The following is a 22,907-nucleotide window of genomic DNA, read 5'->3' as shown; positions in this document are numbered from 1 at the left end:
GAGTAAAACGATTTAATGGGAATGGTTGAAGGGATGGAAAATCTGCCTTACATAAAGAGACTCAGGGAGTGCTGTCTAGATGTCTTTATCATCGCAACCTTAAAGCTACCATCTGGGATAATAATAGTTCAGCAGTTCCATGGACAAATTTCTAATAAAACCAGCACCTAGAAGTCAATGTAGGACTAATCAGTATTTTAGAGAGGCAGAGTTACAACTTTTTACAAATGGCTATAAGCAATCATTGGAACATTTCCACAATGGCTGTAATAGATCAGTCTTGATTTTTAACTCAAGTTTGGAACTTTAAAGAAAAAAACCAAACCAACTACAGACCACAAGCAAGAATTTAATACAGACAAGCCTTACCATTTACATAAAGCGCTAGGTTAGAAATCCCAGTAGTCCTGTCTGGTCTTAAGCTTCTAAAGTCATCAACTCACAATGACCATTTTTCTTTAAGTGGCCTCTTAGAACTGAGTTTTCTTTGTGTTATTCAGAGCTGACTCTTTAACCCAGTCTTTTCTAACCTAATCTCTCTTCTTTTATTTTTCACTTTTTTAACAGCATCACAGCCACCAAAGCTCGACATGGTGAGGTTGATATGCTAGAGCCAGTTGGTGCTGTCTCCTCAGCATTGCAGTCCTTGCCATATAGTTCTTTAGTGGCATTGACTTGCAGAGCAGTGCTGTCACCTGGCAGTTGGGGATGTCAGAAGATGTGCAGTGAATAACTTATCACAGGTTTGGGTGAGCAGTGTGACTATGGTCCCAGTTTCTGAATTGTGTACAGGATCTTGTCTTGCTGATTTGGGGGAGCCAGCAGGGCTGCTCCATTGCCTTTGTTATTGGTGTTCCTCTTTCAATGGACTGGCAACTGAATGGAAAGAGGCACATCACCAAGGGAAGACCTGTGGGGGAAGAAAGGCTTATGTATATATATTCACAGACAGGAATTTAAAGTAGAGAAAATCCCTTTCCCCTGCTTCTTTTTAATTTTCCTTTAGTTTCTGATCCTGAGGAACAGCTGCGGGTGGAAACCAGCAGGGCTTCCATCAGTTGCCAGCAGGTATTACTGACCCGAGAGTCTCACGGGCCCCAAGTCACCTGGAAACACGTTATGCACCAGGATCTGCTTTAATACTGGGAAGGACGTTATGAGGAGAGGTGTTGCTGAATATTGATGAAAACAAGCAACTTGGCTTAAAGAAATAACATATAAAGTTGTTTTTAATAACTGCCTAGATGCTTAGAACAGGCATCTAAAAGCTGAATTCTATTGACATAATCTCTTAATGAGGCTGCAAAGATGTTTTCCTTCTCTGCTGTGCCATTTCAATTGTTTTACCTTTCCCTCGTGTTTGATTTTTTTTTTTCCCCAACATCAGTCATTCATTTACAGCACTTCTGTTGATTTAAATGGGTTTTGGATCGGGCTCCAAGTTACCATTTCCCTTCTGTTTGAATAGGGATTTTCTTTTATCCAGAGGAAGGAAATCAATAATTTGTCATGACAAACCAATGCTCGTTTGGATTCACAGTCATGCAGTGAACTCTTCTGTCATTTTCTAAAGCACTTTAGGATAATGGAAGAAGAGCCTCACTTGTGATCTCTGCTGTTTTCCTTTGTTTCCCCAGATTGATTTAAGTTCCGTGCTCCATTTGACCATTTGTAGAACAGATTACAGTAAATCTATCATTTTGTTTGTTTTAAAGGCAGTAATAACTTCTCATGCTTTCTGTGCCCTGAGTCTTTCCCAGGGGACCATTCAGGGATCCATCAAAAGATTAACCTTTGCCATGACAAATTAATAGATGTAACTGTAGGAACAAGGTAAACGATAAGGCCACAAAGATGGTCAGGGGTCTGGAGCATCTCTTATGAGGATGCTCCTGTGGGAGCAGGACCTGTTTGGTCTAGAGAAGAGAAGACTGAGAGAGGATCTCATTAACTCATATAAATATCTCAAAGGCAGGTGCCAGGAGGATAGTGACAGTCTCTTTTCAGTGGTGCCCAGCAACAGGACCAGGAGCAATGGCCATAAACTAAAACACAAGAAGTTTCACCTCAACATGAGGAAGAACTTCTTTACGTTAAGGGTGGCAGAGCACTGGAACAGGCTGCCTGGGGAGTCGTGGAGTCTCCTTCTCCACAGGGAGACATTCAAAACCCACCTGAGCACTTTCCTGTGTAACCTGCTCTGGGTGTCCCTGCCTTGGCAGGAGGGTTGGACTAGATGATCTCCAGAGGTCCCTTCCAGCTCTAATGATTCTGTGATACCATGATGTAAACTCGCATATTCTGTACCCTTTGTTTCCACTTGGAGTTTTACAGATGGCAGATTATTTTTTAGAGTTCTCATCCTCTTAGGTGCTGCCACCTCTGAAATCCTACCAGCACATGTCTGCTCCCCATCCTTGGCTGTCTCATCACAGGGAATGCCCAGGTGCTTTCCTGTTGGTGCTTCCCCTGCAAGCATTTGGGGATTGCTGAGGGAGCCTGGGCCCCTGCGGAGCTGAGCAGCTTTCTGGCTCAGAGCAGAGTTGGGGGCCGTGGGTCCAAGGCTGTCCCCAGCTTTGTCCCAGGACTGCCTGACCTCCTCTTTGGGCCCGGCTTCTGTGAAAAGAGGGATCGCACCACCTTGCCCATTGCCCCGTGAGGAGCTGGTGTGGGGTGCAAGCTAGAGAGGGGAATGTGGAGGGCACTCCCAACTTTGTGCTTGCTGGGCTCAGAGTAGAAGCCGGGTACTGGTCCTGGCCATCTGTTTTTGGCCAAAGTGTTTATCCCTCCTGACCCTAAAGCTACCTGCGCATCGGCTCCTGCTCTGGGGGGGGGGTCCACTCGAGCCCCCCACCCCCAGGGAGAGAAGCGCTGGGGGGCTAGAGCGGGGACGTGGGGGGCTGCTGCTAGTGCACGGGTGTGTAATGTGCGCGGGGACTGTGTGCGTGAGGTGTGCTGGCGGGTGTGAGGTGCGGGAGGGGTGTGTAGAGGCGGGTGGAAGGGAGGGGTTAGGGGTGTGTGTGGTGGGGGGATGTCAGGGCGATCCTCCCCGCCCGTGATTGGCAGCGCGGCGATCTCCCCTCCCGGCGGGAGCTTCCTTCCCTCCGGCCGCCGCTGAATTAGCGCCGAGGAGGGGCCGGGAATGCAGAGCCGGCAGCGCGCACCCCCGAGCAGCCCCCCCGCCGCCCCGCTCCCCTCCTGCCGCCGCCGCTTTCCTCGCTTGTAATCCCCGTTTATCCCTTTTCCCCTTCCCCTCGCATCTCTCGGGCGCTTCCCCGCCCGCCCGGCGCCCTCCCCGCGGCGCGGCGGGCTGCCTCCGCGGGCGCGCAGCGCGGGGCCATGCCGGCGGGGCCGCCGCTGCTGCGGGGTGCCCTCCTTCTTCTCCTCTTCCTCCTCCTGCTGCTCTTCCTCGGCGCCCCGGCCCGCGGAGCCGTCTACACCAACCATTTCTTGGTGGAGCTGCACGGCGGGGGCCAGGCGGAGGCCGAGCGGGTGGCGGCGGAGCACGGCTTCGGCGGGGTGCGGAAGGTAAGTGCCCGCGCTGGCTCGGGGCGCGGTGCCCTTCGCGTTGGGGTCCTGCCGTGAGCAGCCCCGGCACGGTCCCGCACGCCCGCGACTTCCCAGGCGAGGAGGGACGGAGCGGGCGCGTCCCGGGTGTCCCCGCGTTAACCCCCCCCTTTCCCGTGGGAATTCGAGGAGTAGCGGTGCCGAGAGCCATTGCCAGCGCTCCTCAGGAGCGGCACGGGAGGGTGGTTTTCTTGGACTGGAAAGCAGAGGAGTTTCCCACACGGTAGCTCGGTGCTTTTTGACTTACTGTGTAAACATCCTCCAATTGAGCTCCCATCCTGCGGGGCTCGGGAGTTGGGGCTGGGGCCGCCCGGGGCTTCCTGTGCGAGGCTGCCATTGAACCTGCCTGGAGCACTTAAAAATAATTACAGCCCCATCGCTATGGAGAATCTTGCACGCAATTTAAATGAAGGATTTCATAGGGGGTTTGACACTCAAGTTTGTGAGGCTGGTGGCTTCTTAACATTCCTGTTATTCTGCTAGAGAAGCAGGATGCCCCAGCTTGAAGAAGCTGCTTAGTGTGAAGCATGATGAGCAATCAGTGCTTATTGCTAATGAATGTAAGTTGGGAAACTTCAAGTGCTATTGGAGGTGGTTTTCTCTCCTGAGGTCCCAGGAAATCTCAGATAGGCACAGCGGCAGGGAGTCTCTTCCTGGCTCTTGGGGAGCCCAGCTCCACTAGAAATCTCTCCCATTCAAATAGTAATTAGACCTCTCAATATTTTAGGGTACGGTTAGATCTGCGGTGTAGATGGGGAGAGGTTAATAGAGTGCCCTGGTCAATACAACTCTTGGCAGACTGAATGCCTAGGCAGCACTCTGCTTGCAGGAGTGTGGAGGGAAAGGGAGCTGGGAGCATTGCTGCTGCTGCTTGTTAGGGTTTTATCTTTCCCCGGTAGTTATGCAATGAAAGCCTGATCCTACTTCCAAGGAAATGAATGAGAGTGGTACCCTGAACTTGGATGAGTGAAATGGCTTAAGACCTTGATTAAAAGATATATATAAAAAATTTAAAAAGCATGTGAAGTGGGACTCCCTGCCTCAGGCTGCCTTGTTGCAGCTCCAGTGGGAGCTTATTAGAGAAATGAGGACAAGATCATTGTTCCTTTGACCACAGCCAACTCCTGCTGCTGATAAGATGCTTTTGTTTTGGGCTCACAGCCTTGTCCTGATAAGTGATGGAGCTGAGCTGCTGATGCCCCTGGGAGAGGATCCATTGTGGGGATTAGATCTTGTTACATGAAACTTAAATATGTCTCTTTGGTCAACAGTTTTCTCTTTTTATTCCCCTTCTGTTCTTACTCCCTCCCTCCTGTTGTGGGGTATCTGACTGATAAGGCCTTACAAAGAGGGAAGTGTACTTTTCTGCATAGCTGAATTTTGTATTACTTTGGCTAAATGCTTTCAAATGAAACTGTGACACGCATGGGGAAGAGACAGGGGGTGAGAGGATTTTATAGAATGGAGAAATGTAGCTTCTGGGCTGTTGCAATCCTCTCCCCTCCACTATGCTTCTCCCCAGGATGCCTATGGCACATTAGGAGATACATAGCTTCTTCATGGAATCAATGCTGCAGCTTATCTCGGCAGAGAGCTGGAGGGAAGTCCCTCGGGTGTGCGAGAGGAGAGTACCTGCTTTCCAGTACATGCCGCGGGGGGGCTGCTTCCCGTGGCCGCGGGTGTCTCTAGGAACGGAGCGGAGCAGAGCCCTGGTGTGATGTGCGTGTGCTCGCAGGCTGGGGGGGGCTGGTGGTGGCCATGGCTCCTGCACCGAGCACATGCTGTCCCAAGAGGTTTCGAGGTTACATCATCCCAGTCCCTAAAAAGCCAGAAAGCCTCTCACCCCTCCTCCACAAATGCAAGAGGAAATAGCAACCTGCTGTCTGCGAGGCAGTAATTTTAGGCAATAGGAAAAGTTTGTGGGGTTTTAGCTGTCCATGTTGGATGATAATGCATAAGAAGCTGATAGCAATCTCCATTCCGCAGGGGAGATCTGTGACGGGGCTTGGGTGGCGATAGTCGGCTGTTAATAAAAGCTTGTGCCATCTACTCCAGTGTCCCCTCAGTATTGCTGAACTGCAGAGTCTCCTCATCTCTTTTGCTATCATCAGGCTTGTCTCTGCTTACAGTCTGCACACTCAGCTTGCATGGCGGTACAGGGCAGAAAGTTGAACGTGGTTGTGTGTGTGTATGGAAACAGCTGTTGGTGGTAAACTCTCAGGGGAAAGTAGCATGTGTAGATGTGCTGTTGAATGAAATATTCAGAAAATAACAGAACCCTCCTCCAAATCATACCATAAGGAGAAGTGATCTCTGCATACTTCAGCCACACATATTGTTTGAATAATATAGTGAGTTATTTACTTAAATCCAGTTACCTTCACCCACATGAGAGGAGGGATGTTGCCTGAAAATAACGACCTTTATTTCAGTGCAGGGACTTTCCCAGGAGGAGCACAAGGGCAGATTCAGCTTTTTTCTGTGTGTGGATTTAAGACGTATATGAGAGGGATTTATTCTATGTATGTATTACAGACTTCTTTTAACATGACTTTATAGGAGCTGATTTTTAAATTACATATTTTTATGTATGTTTTTATCTCATGTTTTTATAGATATATTTTTTTAACATATGTTTTTACATATGTTTTTTACCTAATAACAAACAATCTCTGAGCAAGTGCGTGTTACATTTACTTAACAGCAGATTTCTGCAGAAATGCAAGAGAAAGCATTGCCTTGAAGATTAATGTTATGAACCCTGTGATGCACTTTCTAATTGATTCTTTGGCCATGCTTCCTACCATCATTCTGAAAGCACTACAAGACTTAGGTGGGCTAAAACTTACACTTTAAATTCAGTGCTTGATGAATTGGTTAAAGGCTTGGTACTTTTGTAAACAGGTGCCTGTTTAGGTCTGGGATCCTTACATGAAGAGTCTCAAATACGCTGATCAGTTTTTCTTCAACCTTTTCTGAATTAATCCCAAATACATACAGAGCTCTTTGTAACCCTGATTGTGCTCTTTGATTAATTTTTTTTTTTTTTAACATTTGCAATTTTTCAATCCATTTATACCTACCAAAATCGATTCTATATATTCCTGGTGAAACAGATACCGTGATGAAGCATATCCTTTCCTTAAAATGGTTAACCTTACCATCTTTCAGCACTCAGGAGTCAGGAGGGTGTCCCCCTAATAGTTAATTTGCAGTGAGAACTGCAAATGGAACAACTTTCTTCCCCCCATTTTATTTGCATCCTGGCATGGTTGCCACCAGAATACATTTGTTAATGCAGGCTGAGAAAGCTGCTTTCTGACCTTGCCTTGCAGTTCTTAATTCATTTCTAACAAGGGGAGTTGTAAGAAGCCTTTGGAAAGGTCTCCTAATTGGAGATCAGAGTTTAGGCACCTCTTTCCATTTCATCAACACTGAGACTGAGACAATCTGTAAAATGCCACCATCGCTAAATATTCCTCTTCTGGTAGCACTGAGGTGAAGGGTTTTGAACAATTAACATTCAGTGGCCTCAGATTTTAAAATAAGAACCAAACACGGATTTCAGAGCATAAAGAATTTGATGTTTTATGTATTACCTGATCACCTCTCCCTCTAAATCCCAAAACCCAAGGTCCCTCTCACAGCTGTGACTTTTCTGCTTCCAGTTTTTGCTTAGGAAGCTGCTGGTTGAGGACCAAGCTTTCTGGAGCTGGCCAGGAATTTCTGGATGAAACATCGGGAGCTTTGGGGTTTTTTTATGTTGCATAAATACAGACTTACCGAAAGCAAAACTTAACAGATAAAGAAGCTGTATTTCTTGCTGCAGCAGCCCACTTGTGTGCATCTAAGCTGGGAGTTGATGTGCTGGGGAAAGCAGACCAGGAGGCAGAATAATGGGTTTGCAGCATTGGGAGCTCTTTTCAGGGATCTCCTTCCAGGATCCTGAAAATGTTATCCTGCAGTCCACACACTAAAGACCTGGAAATGCCCGCCTATGCAGAGCTGCTCCTGAATCTAGAGAGGAGGTGTTTGCGTAGCTTGATATTTAAGGTGTCAGGCTATGCTTCTGCATGCCCAGAATGCACTGTGATGGACAGATGGGATTCTGTGCATGTAAAAAATGCTGGTTGGCCTGTACATGTGTTTACAGATATGTGTGTCTGTATACATGTATATGTTTCTTTTCCTGTACTACCTATGCATGGAGTGAAGAAGAAGGAGTGGTGAATTCTTACCCAGGCTCTTGGCTGACCCTGTGTGTGTATATTTTAACCAACCAATTTGTGCATGTACATGGTGGTCCATACAGATAAACACGCCTGTGTTGCCTTCCCGTGAGCTGCTAACTGAAGTACTCATGAAAGTGTTAGTTCTGGCTAGGTGAAGGCAGCACAGGGGATGCAGATGTGCTCTGGTGTGGAAACAGATGCTGAAGCAATGGACCGTCCCATGCAAAGAGGAGGCAGAGAGCCCAGGCCTCTCCACATGGGTCCGCTGGAGACCAAGGACTTAAGATCATGCCTCAGACTGCAGTGTTTCCATGCACTAATAGGTGTTTAATAATTAATTAGCTTTGTGTTTTATGCCGGCCTAGAGGAAAGGATGTTATAGAAACAGAAAAACCTCTTAGAAGGTACAATGTAAATTTTTTGAGGAAACCAAGAGCTTTAATTTCCTAGATTTCACTGTTGCAATTTTGTGTTACTAAGATAAGAAAAAGTAAATTCCATGCAAATACTAATTGTACAACTACTGAGATTTCAATAGGTTGTCTCACCATAACAGCGAATGCTTCAGCTTCCAAGAGAGAGTCTTGAGCTGATGTGCTTAAATTAGGGGGAAGATGCAATTAGCTAGCAGGAAAAGTTTGATCCTGCTGTGGCAAGGCACACTGCTGGGTCATGATGGAGAGCTCCCTTTTCCAAAAAGCCCTGGAAGAAAGTAATTGGGAGGTGCAGAGAGAGCAGCCATCTGTGTTCGGAGGGATGCTCATCGGCTCCTCGCAGGTGGAGTCCAGGCATCAGAGTGGGAAGTTGCATTTGCTCCTATTAACACTCTAGAGGAATGTTAGTGGAATTAACTAAGAGTTTTGCTGTGCTAGGAGAGTTTGCCTCATATGCAGAAGTACTTTATCTGTCTCAAAATGATGTTTTTTTGGTTTGGAGGTTTTTATTTTGTTTTGCATTCTGCCTTGGATGCAGAAAACAAATCCCCCGTTACTTAAATGTACTTGCTTATGCATGTGGAAGCTGTAAACTGTCAACAAGAAGAAATGTAAAGCACAGGCTCAAGAACATCCCTAAGCCAGTTTCTGTAGAGCTCTTTCTCTACCAGAGACTCAAACCAACTGCTTGTTGGTGGTGAGTGCTCTGTTTGAGGTATAAAATAATTACTTTGTCAGATTTTTACAACATTTATTATTTGAGTGTAAAACAAGAAGGTCAGACTCCCCTACTATAGATCTCTGCTGTAATTGCTCTGTTGCTGTTTTGAATACATGGTGTAGTTCAGTTTCTCAGCAAAACATGCACATTAAACCTTGCTTTTACAGATAAGTTTTGTTGTGTTTGCTGAGCTACAGCTCAGTAAACACAAAGATCCCGAATTCTGGCTATTTATAAAGCTGCCTGCATTTATAATTTTGTTTATTCCATATTGCTTGAACTCTCTGGCAAAATTGAACATGTGGTAGAGACCCAGGAAATGTGCTGCGAGTAATTCTTTTTTCACTTTGTTTTTTTTAATGCTGCAGCCCAGCTGGGGATGTGCAGTTATTTGTTTTCATTTAAATTATATTTAGTTTTGCCAGTGTCAAGGAGAAAAATAGAAAGAGAAAACATATGAAGAAGTGAACAGCAGTTGCAGAGTGCTGTGATGCCAGCACACCAGAACTGAACATGGTGTGTAGCAGCCTATCTCCTGCAGTCTAGCCCTGGGTGCCTGCCTGATGAAAGCTTCTTGTGGTGTGGTGTGAAGGCACCAGGGACAGCTTTCAGCTCCATGTCTGAGGCACTTAAGAAGTTGAGGAGCATCGGTGCTCAAAGCATGGATGCTGGGGGGTACCAGCTCCTCCTTTTCCCACCTTGCAAGAGCTGGTGGAGCAGGAGCAGCTCACCCAGAGGACTCTCTGGCAGAGGTTGCCTGCGTGCCACCAGACTGGAGCCAGCATCCCAGGCCAGCAGTTTCAGGATGACATGGACCATGGAAACCAGAAGTGGACAGTGGCCGCTTGACTTGTTTTCTAGAGCCTCTGCTCCAGAGAGTACTTGTGAGGTGGGGGAACCACCAGCAGAGCAGCTACAAGTTCTTTGTTCAAGGGCAGATTGGGGCTTTGAGCAACCTAGTCTAGTAGAAGGTGTCTCTGCCTAAGACAGGGGGGTTGGAACTAGATGTTCTTTAAGGTCCCTTCCAACCCAAACCGTTCTGTGGTTCTATGATTCTATGGCAGGAAATAGTCTGTTGCCCTATACTGTGTCTCCTAACCCTGCTGGTGCTCCTTTTCCTAGTTTTGTGAAATGCCTTCAAAGTATTTGGAGTGACTTCAGCTCCCCAGGTTATTTGTCTCCTTTGTACATCTCTGCGTACGAGAGTAATGATGGTGTGTGGAGATTTCTGTGCCATGCAACTGAGGTTCAGGATTTGCACCAGGAGAGACAGGATTAATATATAGGAAACAAATCTCTGGCTTTGTTTCCTTCACTTAAAGTCTGTCAGTTCCTTAGCTATTTCAGACCTTACTATGGAATTTATAGTCAAAGGTGTTACTTTAGTATCAGCAATAGATAAACAAAGATCATTAATATGGCCCTGCTGTCAGTTTGGGATCTCCTTTCGTCTTGTAGATAAGTTTCGGGCTATTTCTGCACTCTACAACATCCAGGTATATTAATTCCATATTTTGTGTTTGTATTTTGGGATCCCAGATGCCATGGCTCTGTCTGTGGCCCTACTTGAAGCTCTCATTCCTCTGGGTAGGTTTTTCAGCTGTTGAAAGCAGTCTGAGGGCCATTTCTAAGAGGCAATATGGATATCTATTGGTGTTAACCTGCACTAAAGTTGAATTTGTCTCCTGACCTTAGGTTGCAGAGTTGTGCAGCAAAAGGGTAACTGTTTTTGTAATAGTACCCTGACTTGAAGACTTGTTTTTATGGTGTCAGGCCAAATGGACAGATCCTATTGCCATGCCTACAACCAGACCCAGATGGTTTAGGTTACTGCATATAAGGTAGAGTGTTTTCTTTCTATCTTAGCTGTTCAAATCTAGATTAAAACTTTAGACAAAAATAACTTGTCAGTTCACTCCCAGCTTGAAGTGCTTCCATCTGAGAACCTCTGCCATCCTTGGCATTTGTTTATTAGCAGGCGAATGGTCCCAGAGACTGACAGCGCTGCTAGGCTTGGCTCCTTCTGGAAAGCACAGAGGTGCTTGAAGTTATGTTCTCTCTTAGAAGACCCAACCATTGTGTGAAGGTGGAAGACAGCCTTCTATCCTTCTCACAAATTATGACAGGTGTCAAGATATAACAGCCTACCCACACTTAGAAAACTTTAACTGATATAGTTAGAATGGGAAAACAAACCAAATTGCAGCACTTTTACTATCAGTAGGAGAACTAATGTGTTTAACTCATTCCAAGTAAGAACAATATTAGCAGAAATTTCATTTCAACTACATCTTTTACCAGTAAGACCATGTTGATTTAAAAAACAAAGCAAAACTAACCCCACAACAAGAAAAAAACAACCAAAAAGCATCAGACTTCCTGGAATAGTTATACTAGTAATACTTTACAGTGTAGCTAAGTAGAAGTTTGCATGTGACCCTTTTCCTCATCCATCTATGGAATTATTCCAATTAAAATTAATCTGAACAACTGAAGTTTCACGTGCTTGTGATGAAGTACTTAAAAAGTAGGTGCTGAAACATATGTAGAATTCATTTGTTAGGTAATTTCAATTAGTAAATCCTGAGAAACGTCTGTGCTCATGGAAAATTCTGTGAGCTGGAAATAAAGCCAAAATGCTAAAATAAATGATAAATTCTGCCAGTTCTTGTTAAAATATTATGCCTTGGAAACCCTCCTGTGCAGTTCCAGTCTGTAGCATGTGTGGATAGTTTATGTGAGAGCTATATTAACAAACTCGAACCTGTGGTTAATGAATCTAAAATGTGCCTTTGTTCTGTAATGCTATCCTAGTCATCAGGAACCCTGCTCTGTTTTTCTTTTTCTTTCAACTTTTTCAGATAATTAAATGGGTCAGGTCTCTACAGGATGCTGGCTGCATGGTGGCTATGAATATTGCAGTGAGCAGCTCAAAGCTTCCATCCATCCTTGGCCTCTGGTGGGAGGAAGCCAAGCTGCTCGACTATTTGTCAAAACCAGGATATCTCTAAGTAACCCGAAGCAGTCTGATGTGTTGCTCCTGTTGTAAATCAAGGCAAGCTCTACATTTAACTCATATAAATTCATTGAAAAAGCTAACTCTATGCTGTGGAAATGGAGATTTAATTTCAGCTCAGCCATCCCAGGCTGCGCTTTGGGACAGAGAGCACTGTCCCAGAGAGAGCTGGATTTGGTGTGGTATGAAATTCTGCATGGCCACCACTCACAGTTTATCAGCCAGCATGAAATCCAGTTTGGTCATGGATTCGTGACAGTAGCTCTTAAGTCTAATTCAGCTGAACACTGCCTGTGTTCAGCAAGTAGCGGGAGCTTGGACTAAAAAAGGGAATTATGAGCTAGCCTGATTTTACCATTTATACACTGGGATTATAAACAAATAATTTAGGTAGTGATAGCTCTAGTTTACTTGCTCACGGAGTGAACTAGGAGGAAATGTGCCTTGTCATGTATTGCCTACCTTCTCAAACAAAACTTCTGTGTAAATGTTATGTTCTTAACTACTTTGTCCACAGAAAGCAAATGGAAAGAGTGACCTCGGTGTTTACATCAAACCAGTTGGCAAGTGTGTCCCAGATACTCATGACTGAACTAGGTTATTTGCTTACCTGTCAGAGCTGCTTTCCCCTAGAGTATAGAACCAAAATGGGAAAACCTGAAACCCAACATATACATATTTTGTTATTATTTTTAAAAGTAGAGAAACTGATACTGTTATTAGATGGGCATTGGATATTAAACTGCAGCCAAACAGGTGAATCTCTTCCCTCTATGGATGGTAAAAGAGGTGGGATAGAACCTCCCCTCTCTCAGCGACAGAAGATCCTCCTTTTTGCCTCCTCATAGAATAGTCATAAAATGGTTTGTGTTGGAGGGGACCTTAAAGCTCATCAAGTTCCAACCCCCTGCCACAGGCAGGGACACCTTCCACTAGACCAGGTTTCTTCAAGCCCCGTCCAACCTGGCCTTGAGCACTGCCAGGGATGGGGCAGCCACAGCTTCTCTGGGCACCCTGTGCCAGTGTCTCACCAACCTCACAGTAGAGAATTTCTTCCTAATGTCTAACCTAAATCTATGCTCTGTTTAAAGCCATTCCCCCTTGTCCTGTCACTACATGTCCTCATAAAAAGTCCCTCTCCAGCACAAGTGAAATGAAGGACTGTGATTCTGAAATCTGCTCTGTGAGTGAGCACTGTCTTTGTCACCTACTATGCAACACCAAGTGGAGGAGAAGCTTCTGTTTAACGCTTTTAGAAGCAGCCAAGATGTGGTGAATTAGCTATCATCATGACTGGTGGATTCCCATTGGTCCCACAGGGACCTTATGCTTTGCTGTGCAATTAATTTTAGAACTGTGTTCCAGCTGAATTTAGTGATTTAGAAGTTACTCTGAACCAGTTGTAAAGTGGAGCTGTCAGTTCTGTGTTTGGGTAAAGAAGTATCAAATATCAGAACTGGAACACATTTGCAGGTTTGGAAAAATGGGTTAACATTGGTGAAATCATGGTTGTGGATCAGGACATCATCTGAAGTTTGGTCTTTGCAGCATTTCTGTCTGTTAATTTTTACATTACCATTTTAGCTCCAAAACGTCACAGGCAAATGTACTTTTCCTCACTTAACTCTAAAACCAAACAGCAAGTGGATTTTTTTTTTTTCCCTCTTTCTTCTGATGGGGATTAAAGCACTCAATTTCATTCTGTAAAATCCCTTTTCCCCCCTTCTAATTGAACGTGCTTTATTCGTGTTAAATATATTGTATCTTGGTAGGGAAACCAGTATTCCGGACTCTAAAGGCTAAAACATGATAAGTGATTAATTAAAAACCCACATGTGCCTTGCTCTACTGTTCTAATAGAAGCAAGATAACATATCAGCACAAGCTGGATTGACCACAATTTCTGCTGGCAATAAACTTCTGTCATTTATTAATTGGTAGTAACAAACAATAAAAAGACTTATTTCACAGCTGCCTGAAAAGTCAATGGGGTAGGACTGGGCAGGAAGGGGAAGAGGTGGTGCTGCTTTCTTTCCTTATACATTGTTATTGCTAGCATCGAGGCAGATTTGGGTCATGCTTTATCTTCCAGTTTGGAGCTCTTGCACCCACTCAGAGCAGTTAGTCTCTGTTGTGAAGTGATGATCATACCGTTGTGTACTGGAGCCATGATGGCACAAGTAATGGCAGAATTTGCTTCTGACCTGGTCTCGTAATAGTGGGGATTAATGACTTTCCCATGGCAGAATCAAGCAACATTATAAAAAAATAAGGAAAATAGCAGTGTCCCAAAATTTCCTCTTTTCCTTGGCTCCACTGAATATCTTTTTCTTAAAGCTTCCTTGTCCTGTTCCTCTCATGCCTACTATCTTAAAGAAAAAGAGGAAGCAAGAGTGTGCCCTCCTCCCCCCCCAGTTTAATGTCACAGTTTTGTTTCTCGTTGTTATCCATCAGCTTCTCTCCCATCAAGCACATCTTTTTCTCCAGGAATTGACACTTCTCTGGGAACTGGAAGACTTGTTCAATGTGGTACAACAACCAAAACCTCCCTGTGAAGCACTTGCCATCAATTGGCTACTGCTTGGCAGCCTAGCATTAAACAGATATGAATTAAAAAGGGAAGAAAAAAGGTTTTGAATAGAGAGCTACGTATCTTCTTTAAGTGTTTGTCAGGACTAGCATCTTTGCATTAATGAAATTCACCTTTTATGTGATTTCTTGAGGAGCTCTTGGCAGTAACCAACTAATTTTGGTCTGAGCTGCTTTTTTTACAACACTACTTCATTAGAGCTTGGGTTCATGACTTTGCTTTTTGGGGCTACATTAGCTGAGCACTCGCACATGTTTGTGTCTTATACACTTTGTTACATGGACATAGATTTAAAAGTATTGCTGAATTGCTCTGCTGAAATCCAGGGTGTCAGCATGTAGCCATGTCTTGCCCCTTTCCATCCTTGAGATACAAGTACCAGTAACTTGTGGCTGGGGCACACTGCATCTCAGTGCTGTTTTAAAAGTAGCAAACTTTATCTCGTATCTTTTATCTCCATGTTTTTAGAGCTGATGTGACACCAGGCTCCTGTGTGACAGTAGTAGTCAACCTGTTTGGTTACGTGCTTAAAAGATGTCTTGTAGATCAGGAGTGAGGCAAAGTAGCCTTTGTTAGCAGTGCTGATTGCTGTCAGCAATCCTGATACAGCTCAGTTGGAAATGCACCATGGTCACTTAAATTTGCAAACTCTAAATCAAGCTATTCCATGTGAGTTTTCCCTAAGGCAGGTGTACTATTATGAAGAAGAGATTTCCATCATGTGTTACTCAAGCACACTAAAATATTTGTCAAATATTTGTTAGAGGTACCTGATTGCATATATATATTATATATCTAGATATACCCTTTAATATATGTTTACAATGGCACTTGGCATTTTATAGTTCGAGTTTTATAGCACCATCTATAGAGCTGTGCAAACATTAATTAAATGAATCCTATCAATAAATAAAATAACTAAACAAGTACTTATTAGACGGTGCCATTTTACATGCAAGGCAACTGAAACAACATTAGAGCTGTAATTGCCTGAGATTCTCTTGATACTAGGAGGCGCTGGGGTTACCCAGCATCTCTGAAGATGCTGAAACTCATGTCTTGTGAGTTTTATTCCTGGTTCTGTCCTGCAGCAGAGCGCTACCATGTGAAGCAGCAGCAGAGAAGGCAAAAGCAAATGAAATGGTTCCGGATAGAACAACCTTGGAAAGGTGGTTACTTCAGGTGTGAAAACTTTCACAGAATATTATCACCTTGGGAGATGCTTTGAAAACACAGAAGAGCCTTGAAAGAGTGGCAGGATGCCTAGAGGAGCCCCATTGCTCCAAGCAAGAGACAGGCACTTACAGCAAAATTTTTTTTAGCCTTTGGTAATAAAATGTAGAACTGGCAAAGCCACTTTCAGGGCACCATCCTTTTTCCCCCTGTATTCTTAAAGCATTGACTGTCACAGGCTAAACGAGCCACAGTTAGTTAATTGGGTCAAGTGCTGGCTGGCTTTCTGGCTGTGGTGTCATTTAGACTGCACAGCTGAGGAGCAGTTCCTTGATGTCACTACTAACATGAACAAGTTAAGAAAGTCTGGGGCAAGTGCCTCTTAAGAATGTCTGGAGTATAATTTCTGTTTGTCTTTTTGTTTGTTTATTTTTTTTATTTGAGGGGTGCTTCTGGGAGGGGATTTTGGGTTTTTGTGGTTTGGGTTTTTGGGGGTTTTGGTTTGGGTTGTTGTCGTTTGGTTTTTTGTTGGGTTTTTTTTTTAATAGGATGAGTAAAATTCTCCCAAATTGTGTAAGAATTTCATTTCGTGCTACTGATACCTATTTTAAGAAAATGTAATTGATTCGACTTCTGTTGGAATTGTATTTATTATTCTAAACCACATGTATGTTTATGTGTTGTGTGCGTGGTTGTTATGAAGCCCCGTAGCTCAATTGGAGAGGCTGCCTTACTTTTGCAGTGGCCATTTGTTGCTTCTGAAAATGACAACACAACTGTTCAATGCCCACCGTGACTTTGCTCAGTGCTGAGCTCCAGGATTCTTTAGTGGTTTAGTGGTGGCCTTGGCAGTCCTGGGGTAATGCTTGGACTTGATGATCTTAAAGGACTTTTCCAACCTAGTTGATTCTATGATTCCGTGATTCTGTTCTTCTAGTGCCCAGGGCTTGGCCGAGGTGCTTTTCTTGCAGGATCCTGGACATCTGTGTAAGAGGACATGATGATGATTGCTAGGCCTTCACCTCATGCTGTCAGCCAAACAGTAGGAGTCATCTACTCCAGGTAGTGACAATCTGGATTAATTCAGATGGTCCAATGCGAATGCCAGTGTATAAGCAAGAACATTCTTCTCTTCTCCAAATCTGGGAAATATCCTGCTTTCAACAGTGCACGTGGTAGAATCGATAATGGGTTTTATGGTTACTGGGGAGTAACAGATAAAACTCTCTAAAATGCACAGATCCATTCACATAACCTAGAATAACTCTTTTAAAAGCCTCAAATGGCTTCTCCAATTCACTGATAAAACTATCAGCAAATCCACAATCTTGTTGCTGATACCTTATATGACTGTTATGCGCTTGCAGGATGAAGATCTTCAGTGACAAGATAAATATAGTGAGATAAATACAGTAAAACGTTAAACCTGTGTGATTCATTCAATTGCAAATCAAATTCCAATATTGCAAACTTCAAACCAAACGAATGGAGCAGTGTTTTGCAAGCGCTTGGAAGCACTATGTGTGATACGGTAAGAACAAGACTGATGAGAAAATGATGACTAGACATTTAACATCAGAATTGATCTACCTGAATGTGGACAACTGTGCTTCCCGTACAGTCTCTGGAGTGGAAGAGGTGCTCCTGGGGCTCCGCTCTGCTTATTTTAACATGGGCACCTGAAGCAGGTCCGATGAATCATGCTCTTAAAGTGTCTCTTTTCTTTTTGCCATGAATTGTGTGGGGAGCTCAGATGAGTTCCACATGAACAGACTGGACATGTAAGTGTAACAACAGTCCAGGATAACAGGAATACAGGATGATCAATATCCTAAATAACAGTAACAGGCAGCCTTGTTACCATGCATATTACAGTATTTCCACAGACTTCTGGATCTCTCAACCAAGCAGTCACAATCCTTTCTTATTACCACCAACTGCTGCTGATTCCCTTCAGAGGTGGTTGGACATGTATATGAGACAAAGTTGGAAATACATGTAAATATCTAAGGTATTTCAGAATTGTTTTGTAGGAGAAATGTTGTACTGAGTGTTAATGGGTTGATTTGACAAGGATAATCTGATGATGTTGTAACATGACGTTTACATTTTGGGACTGTAAAAGCCATGGCTAACACCTCCACCAGCTAGTTTTGCCAGGACAAACAGATTAAGCTTGGATGGAGGCAGCTAAATAAGACACAGGTGCAATGAGAAATGAGCCAGGAAGACTGAATCATAACACTCAGACTTGGACCTCACTGTGCCAGTCTTGAGGGCTCTTTGGAGCTTGTGCAGATCCCTAGCTCCACCAGAGATCCTTATGCTAAGCTTTCAGAGTAATTATGGCACACTAATGAGAAAGTGTGAAATCCATGCCTGGAGCCGTGGGGATGCAGTGGTCTGGATTTCATGTTGGGAAAGCTCTGGCACGGCTTTAGTCCTCTGTGCTATTTCACATTTCTCCACCACCGTTTGAATTAATCCCTTCTTGTCTGTCCTTTGTTCTGTGTTATTTCGATGCCGTTTCTAGCTGGCTCTACTCTTACATGGCCCTTGTCGCTATAGTGAGTGAGTGCTTTTGACTTCAGACTTGGTTCCCCATCTGTGTATTTAAAAGTAAAATGATTTCTAATGCTAATTGGGGTGAGGGAAAATGAGAGAAAGAGAGTTTAAAAATTCATATTGAATATTTATAAGCATCTTCAGTGCATTTGGTGAAACTGGGATGAAAAGGTTTCTAAAAGGTTTCTAATTTCTGCTGGGAGGCACTTTGTTGTGCTTCAGCTATAATGGCAACTGAAGGAGTAAGGCCTGTGGGGCCTGTGAAGGCTCCACGTACATTTACTTGTGCCAGGTTTAGATGATGTTTTCCGTTGATGTAATTACTGATCAGTAATGGGATGAAAGAGCTCACCTGTGGAGATTTATGGCCCCTTCTGAAGTCAGGAGCTGTGCTTGGGTTCTGGTGGTAAGACATGTTTACGTTATACTTAAAAAAAAAACCCCGAACAATGTATGTATTTATTTTAATTTGGAGAATAGGTATTATGTTTTCTCTCAGAGCCTACAAAGAGTTTCTTTAGCACCAGTGCTTGTTGGAACCCTCATATGCCTGGCCACATACTCATACAAAGGCAAGCAGCCCTGGGAAGGGTCTTTGTCGTCAGCCTGGATGGATGAGGGCTTTCTGTGACTCACTTACTGGTGGATCCATTTATGCTGATTTTGGTGATGATCAAAGAAGGCAACCTAGGGGTATCTTGTTATACATCACCCTTTGCTTGTATTTTAAATGATTTTGCTCAAAAGAAAATTGTTACAGACTGTTGTCTCCATTGGTAACTTGGGAGAGGAACCTTAAGAGTAAGTTGAAGTAAGGCAGTTTTAGAATATTACCATATCAGGGAGAAATCATTGGAAATAATGCACAAAGGCTAGGGGTGTAATGTAGGGATGTAGAATTATGTGATACAGCAGGAAGGGTGGCATAGGAAGACTAGTTAGAGATCAGTTCCATTAAAATAGAAGGGGGCAATCAAATCTGTTCTTAAGCTTTTTGTGGGCACCATTAAGTTGTTTGTGAGATGTATGTATATAGAGCCCTGAAGTGAGTCAGTAAAATGTAATGTTGAAAATAAGGGGTCAGTAAAATTTAATGTTAAAGGTAAGCTTGGGAACCAAGGTTTCTCTATTTTTTTGTGTTCTATATATCACCTCTTAAAACTTCCTGGGAGACCTTATAGCAGCCAGAAGCAATGCCTGGCAGGGGAGAATCGTATCTGCCTATTTACAACCCTTCTTCCCACAAGTGGCATCTAGGGCAGCACAGTAAATTTCGTGCTCTTTTCTCTTGTTGGGGAAAATTTGTCAGATGTAAGGAGAAGAGTGCAGAAAGGCTGAGAGCCATGGATTTAATTTAGTTATTTTTATTTCAATGATAGTTATACCTGGAGTTCTCTGGTGGAGCAGTAATCTGAGAACAGCCAGGATACGTAAGAGATATCGGTGCTAAAACTATGCACAATGCGAATTGTTACTGAATGGTACATCCAAGCCATTTTGCTTTCCAGCTAAGCCTCTTCCATTGAAAGAGTCTTTCATTCCTCCATTTAGTTGAAGACTGAATTTTTAAAACTTATTTTCTGGTCCACGTCCTTTTCAGGAAGGAGCTTAAACGGGATTTCATCTTTACTTTAGATAGAGTTGTTCGTAACTGCAAGGAGGTTGCAAATCTGAAGAAAAGGAGAAAAGTGGATATATGAGTTTGCTCTACTTGCTGTGTCCTATTTGTGAAGCTGGTTTTGCTTGTATGTATTTTTCACCAGTAATTTTATATGAATATTGCAAGTAATGAAGTGCCTGTAATTCCTGACATTCTCAAGAGTCCTACGTTGTATTGGACCATGTTTATACATTAAGGCAATAGTAGACCCTTTTCTAACTCTAAATAATCCTCCTCACTTGAATATTGAAGTGCTTTCCAGTGATTAGTTATCTTACATAGTTACTAATTTTCTCTGGGGACAGGAAGCTTTGCTTCTGTCTTACAAAAAGAACCTGAACCACCAGGCTGAGTGCATCATTCTTCCATGTTAAATTCAGAACCTGCTGCTGCTGAAATAGGAATTTCACTCAAATACGATTCCAGCTTTACAATGAGAATATTACAGGGTAGCTATTGCTGGTGACACCTTGGAGGGTTTTTATGTACAGGAGCCCTTCTGTTTTCATTTCACTTCATTACATGCACTGTTCATTTTGCTATTTGCTATTTTGCTCTAGCTCCAAATCAGAGTAGATCTCCTGGAGTAGTTAATAGCTGGAATGTAAACCCTGCTGGGAGCTACCTGCGTCCTGCCGCTTGGTTGCTGCAGAGGAGTTACTGGCTCAGTAGCAGGAGTTCATCAAAACAGGAGCAAATCAGTGGTTGCTTCTGGTATTCACAGATCTCAATGCAAAATCCTCATCAAAGCGTGTGGCATTTTAGGCCCTTTGCTGGTGTCTGACTTCTCCTTTGTGTACGTTCATTAATTTTAAGGATTAACTGCAGAGTTTGGATTCTTCCTGCAAATTGCTTGGCTTCTGCTATTAATTATTCACAATCCGTGGTGTTTGATCATGTCATATTTCAGGTATTGCCTCACTTAGCTGCCTTCCATCTGTCCCCCCAAGTTTCATTGAGTGAGATGGAAAATGAAGACCATGTGAACTGTAAAATATCTGAGTACCGGGATGTGTATGGAAAGAGTGGAATAGTCTTCAAGTTATTCATGGTTTTGTCCATAAACTTGGTCATCGTTGTACTGACTGTAACTGGTCTGACTTGAATATACCAGCTTTAGAAGTTTATATAATACATTGCTTCATTCTAAGTGGCACTAGAAACTAACCCTGCACAGAAAATGAACAGTGGATGTGTTGTATATTCCCAGATACCTTCAAAATTGCTGAGCATATTCGTTAATGGAAGAGCATCAAGATCAATATTCAACTGGAATTGATTTGAATGGTTGATAACTGAGATAAAAAGAAGGAAAATAGCCTGATTTCACTGAGAGAATTAGAGGGGTAATTGAACCACAGCTTGCGATGGATGGTAGTGCTTAGCACGGTGAGATGGATTTCAAGCTGTAACTGATCCGGCTATTTAGATGTTTTTTTCCCTGCATATTTTTGAGGCACAGAGTAATGTATTCAACATGGGGGAAGGGCCTTTTCCTGGACAGTCAGTTCTATTGCCAAACTCTGGATTATGGAAACACCTGATTACCCAGTTGGTAAGGATGTCAGGTATAGGCTTCTTAAACATAAATCTGCTTTTTAAAGAATTATCTAAATCCAGACAGAATTAAAAGCTGCAGCTCTGAGGGTGGATGTGAAGTGTAGGAGACTTCTGTGGCCACTGCCATGAGCTTTCAAAGCCTCATTTCTCCTTCTGCCTCAGCTGTTGTGTTCTTCATGTGTGTATGGAACTGATGCAAGATGTTCTGATTATTTGCCCAGAAAAGCTCTCTAGTCAGCCCTGCAAATCAGCTCCAAGGAACCATAATGATTTTGATGAAATCTCCTTAACCTTTGATAAACACTTAAAAAGAGGTCTTTATATCAGAATAGCATGCTTTGATTTTTTTTTTTTTTTAAGTAACTTTGCATTTATGTATTATGTGTCATACACAATGGAATTTTAAAAGCGAAAATGAAAGGCTTTGATTTCATTGATACTAAATGCTTCAATTAACATAAAAAAGGACTTTGTTGAAAAAAGTTAAAACCTCACATACTGTTTTTGGAATGTGACCAAATTTTAGACTTTCAGAATTCACTCTGAATCTTCCATTCCCACACTGCTCCGAGTGTATGCTAAAATATATTTGCAGAACTGCATTAGGTGTAATGATGGATTTAATGAAACAGGAGATAATTTCATAGAAGGAAAATTATATTTGTGAACTGTATATACCTGTATACAGGAACAGAATCTGGTTTATGGCAGCAAGATCCTGCTACCCTTATTCAGCCCAGTTTTTCACAATGAATATTCTGTCTAGACATCAGTCTCAGTTTTTCAGTAGAGAACTTTGAACTCCTGCTAAGAGGTTTACGTTATCATGAAGTGTAGATAATAAAAAGGAGAGGAACAGGGCTGTCACAGCTGCTCTGGAGTATCTCTTTTAAGTAGTTATTTTGTATGCAGGGTAGCCTAACCTTTGAAGTTGAAATGTTCCCAGCATTAGCATACATCCCAACTTTTAAAAGTGAAGCTTAGTTTAAAAATACAGAGTTACTTGCTTAGATTCCTCCAGGCTTGTTCAGCCTGGAGAAGAGAAGGCTCAGGAGAGACATTATAACAAGCTTCCAGTACCTGAAGGGGGGGCCTAAGGGGCCCTACAAGAAATCTGGAGAGGGACTTTTTACAAGGGCATGTAGTGACAGGACAAGCGAGAATGGCTTTAAACTGACAGAGGGGAGGTTGAGATGAGATATTAGGAAAAAAAGTGCTTCCCTGTGAGGGTGCTGAGGCGCTGGCACAGGGTGCCCAGAGAAGCTGTGGCTGCCCCATCCCTGGCAGTGTTCAAGACCAGGTTGGACACAGGGGCTTGGAGCAACCTGCTCTAGTGGAAGGTGTCCCTGCCCGTGGCAGGGGCGTGGAACTGGATGAGCTTTAAGGTTC

General features: G+C 43.3%; 1 protein-coding gene across 1 annotated transcript in view; it reads left to right on the top strand.

The window, feature by feature from the left end:
• Positions 1–3,057: 3,057 nt before the first annotated feature.
• Positions 3,058–22,907, top strand: part of PCSK2 (proprotein convertase subtilisin/kexin type 2) — a 110,323-nt gene continuing 90,473 nt past the window's right edge. The window contains exon 1 of the mRNA XM_030490221.1: positions 3,058–3,528. Within this exon, the coding sequence (XP_030346081.1) occupies positions 3,340–3,528 (189 nt within the window). The 5' untranslated portion in view covers positions 3,058–3,339. The remainder of the gene's footprint in view (positions 3,529–22,907) is intronic.

Source organism: Strigops habroptila, chromosome 6 (assembly GCF_004027225.2).
Source record: "Strigops habroptila isolate Jane chromosome 6, bStrHab1.2.pri, whole genome shotgun sequence".
Classification (NCBI taxonomy): Eukaryota; Metazoa; Chordata; class Aves; order Psittaciformes; family Psittacidae; genus Strigops; species Strigops habroptila.
The sequence above is the reverse complement of the archived record's forward strand: the minus strand, read 5'-3'. Positions and strand labels throughout refer to the sequence as shown.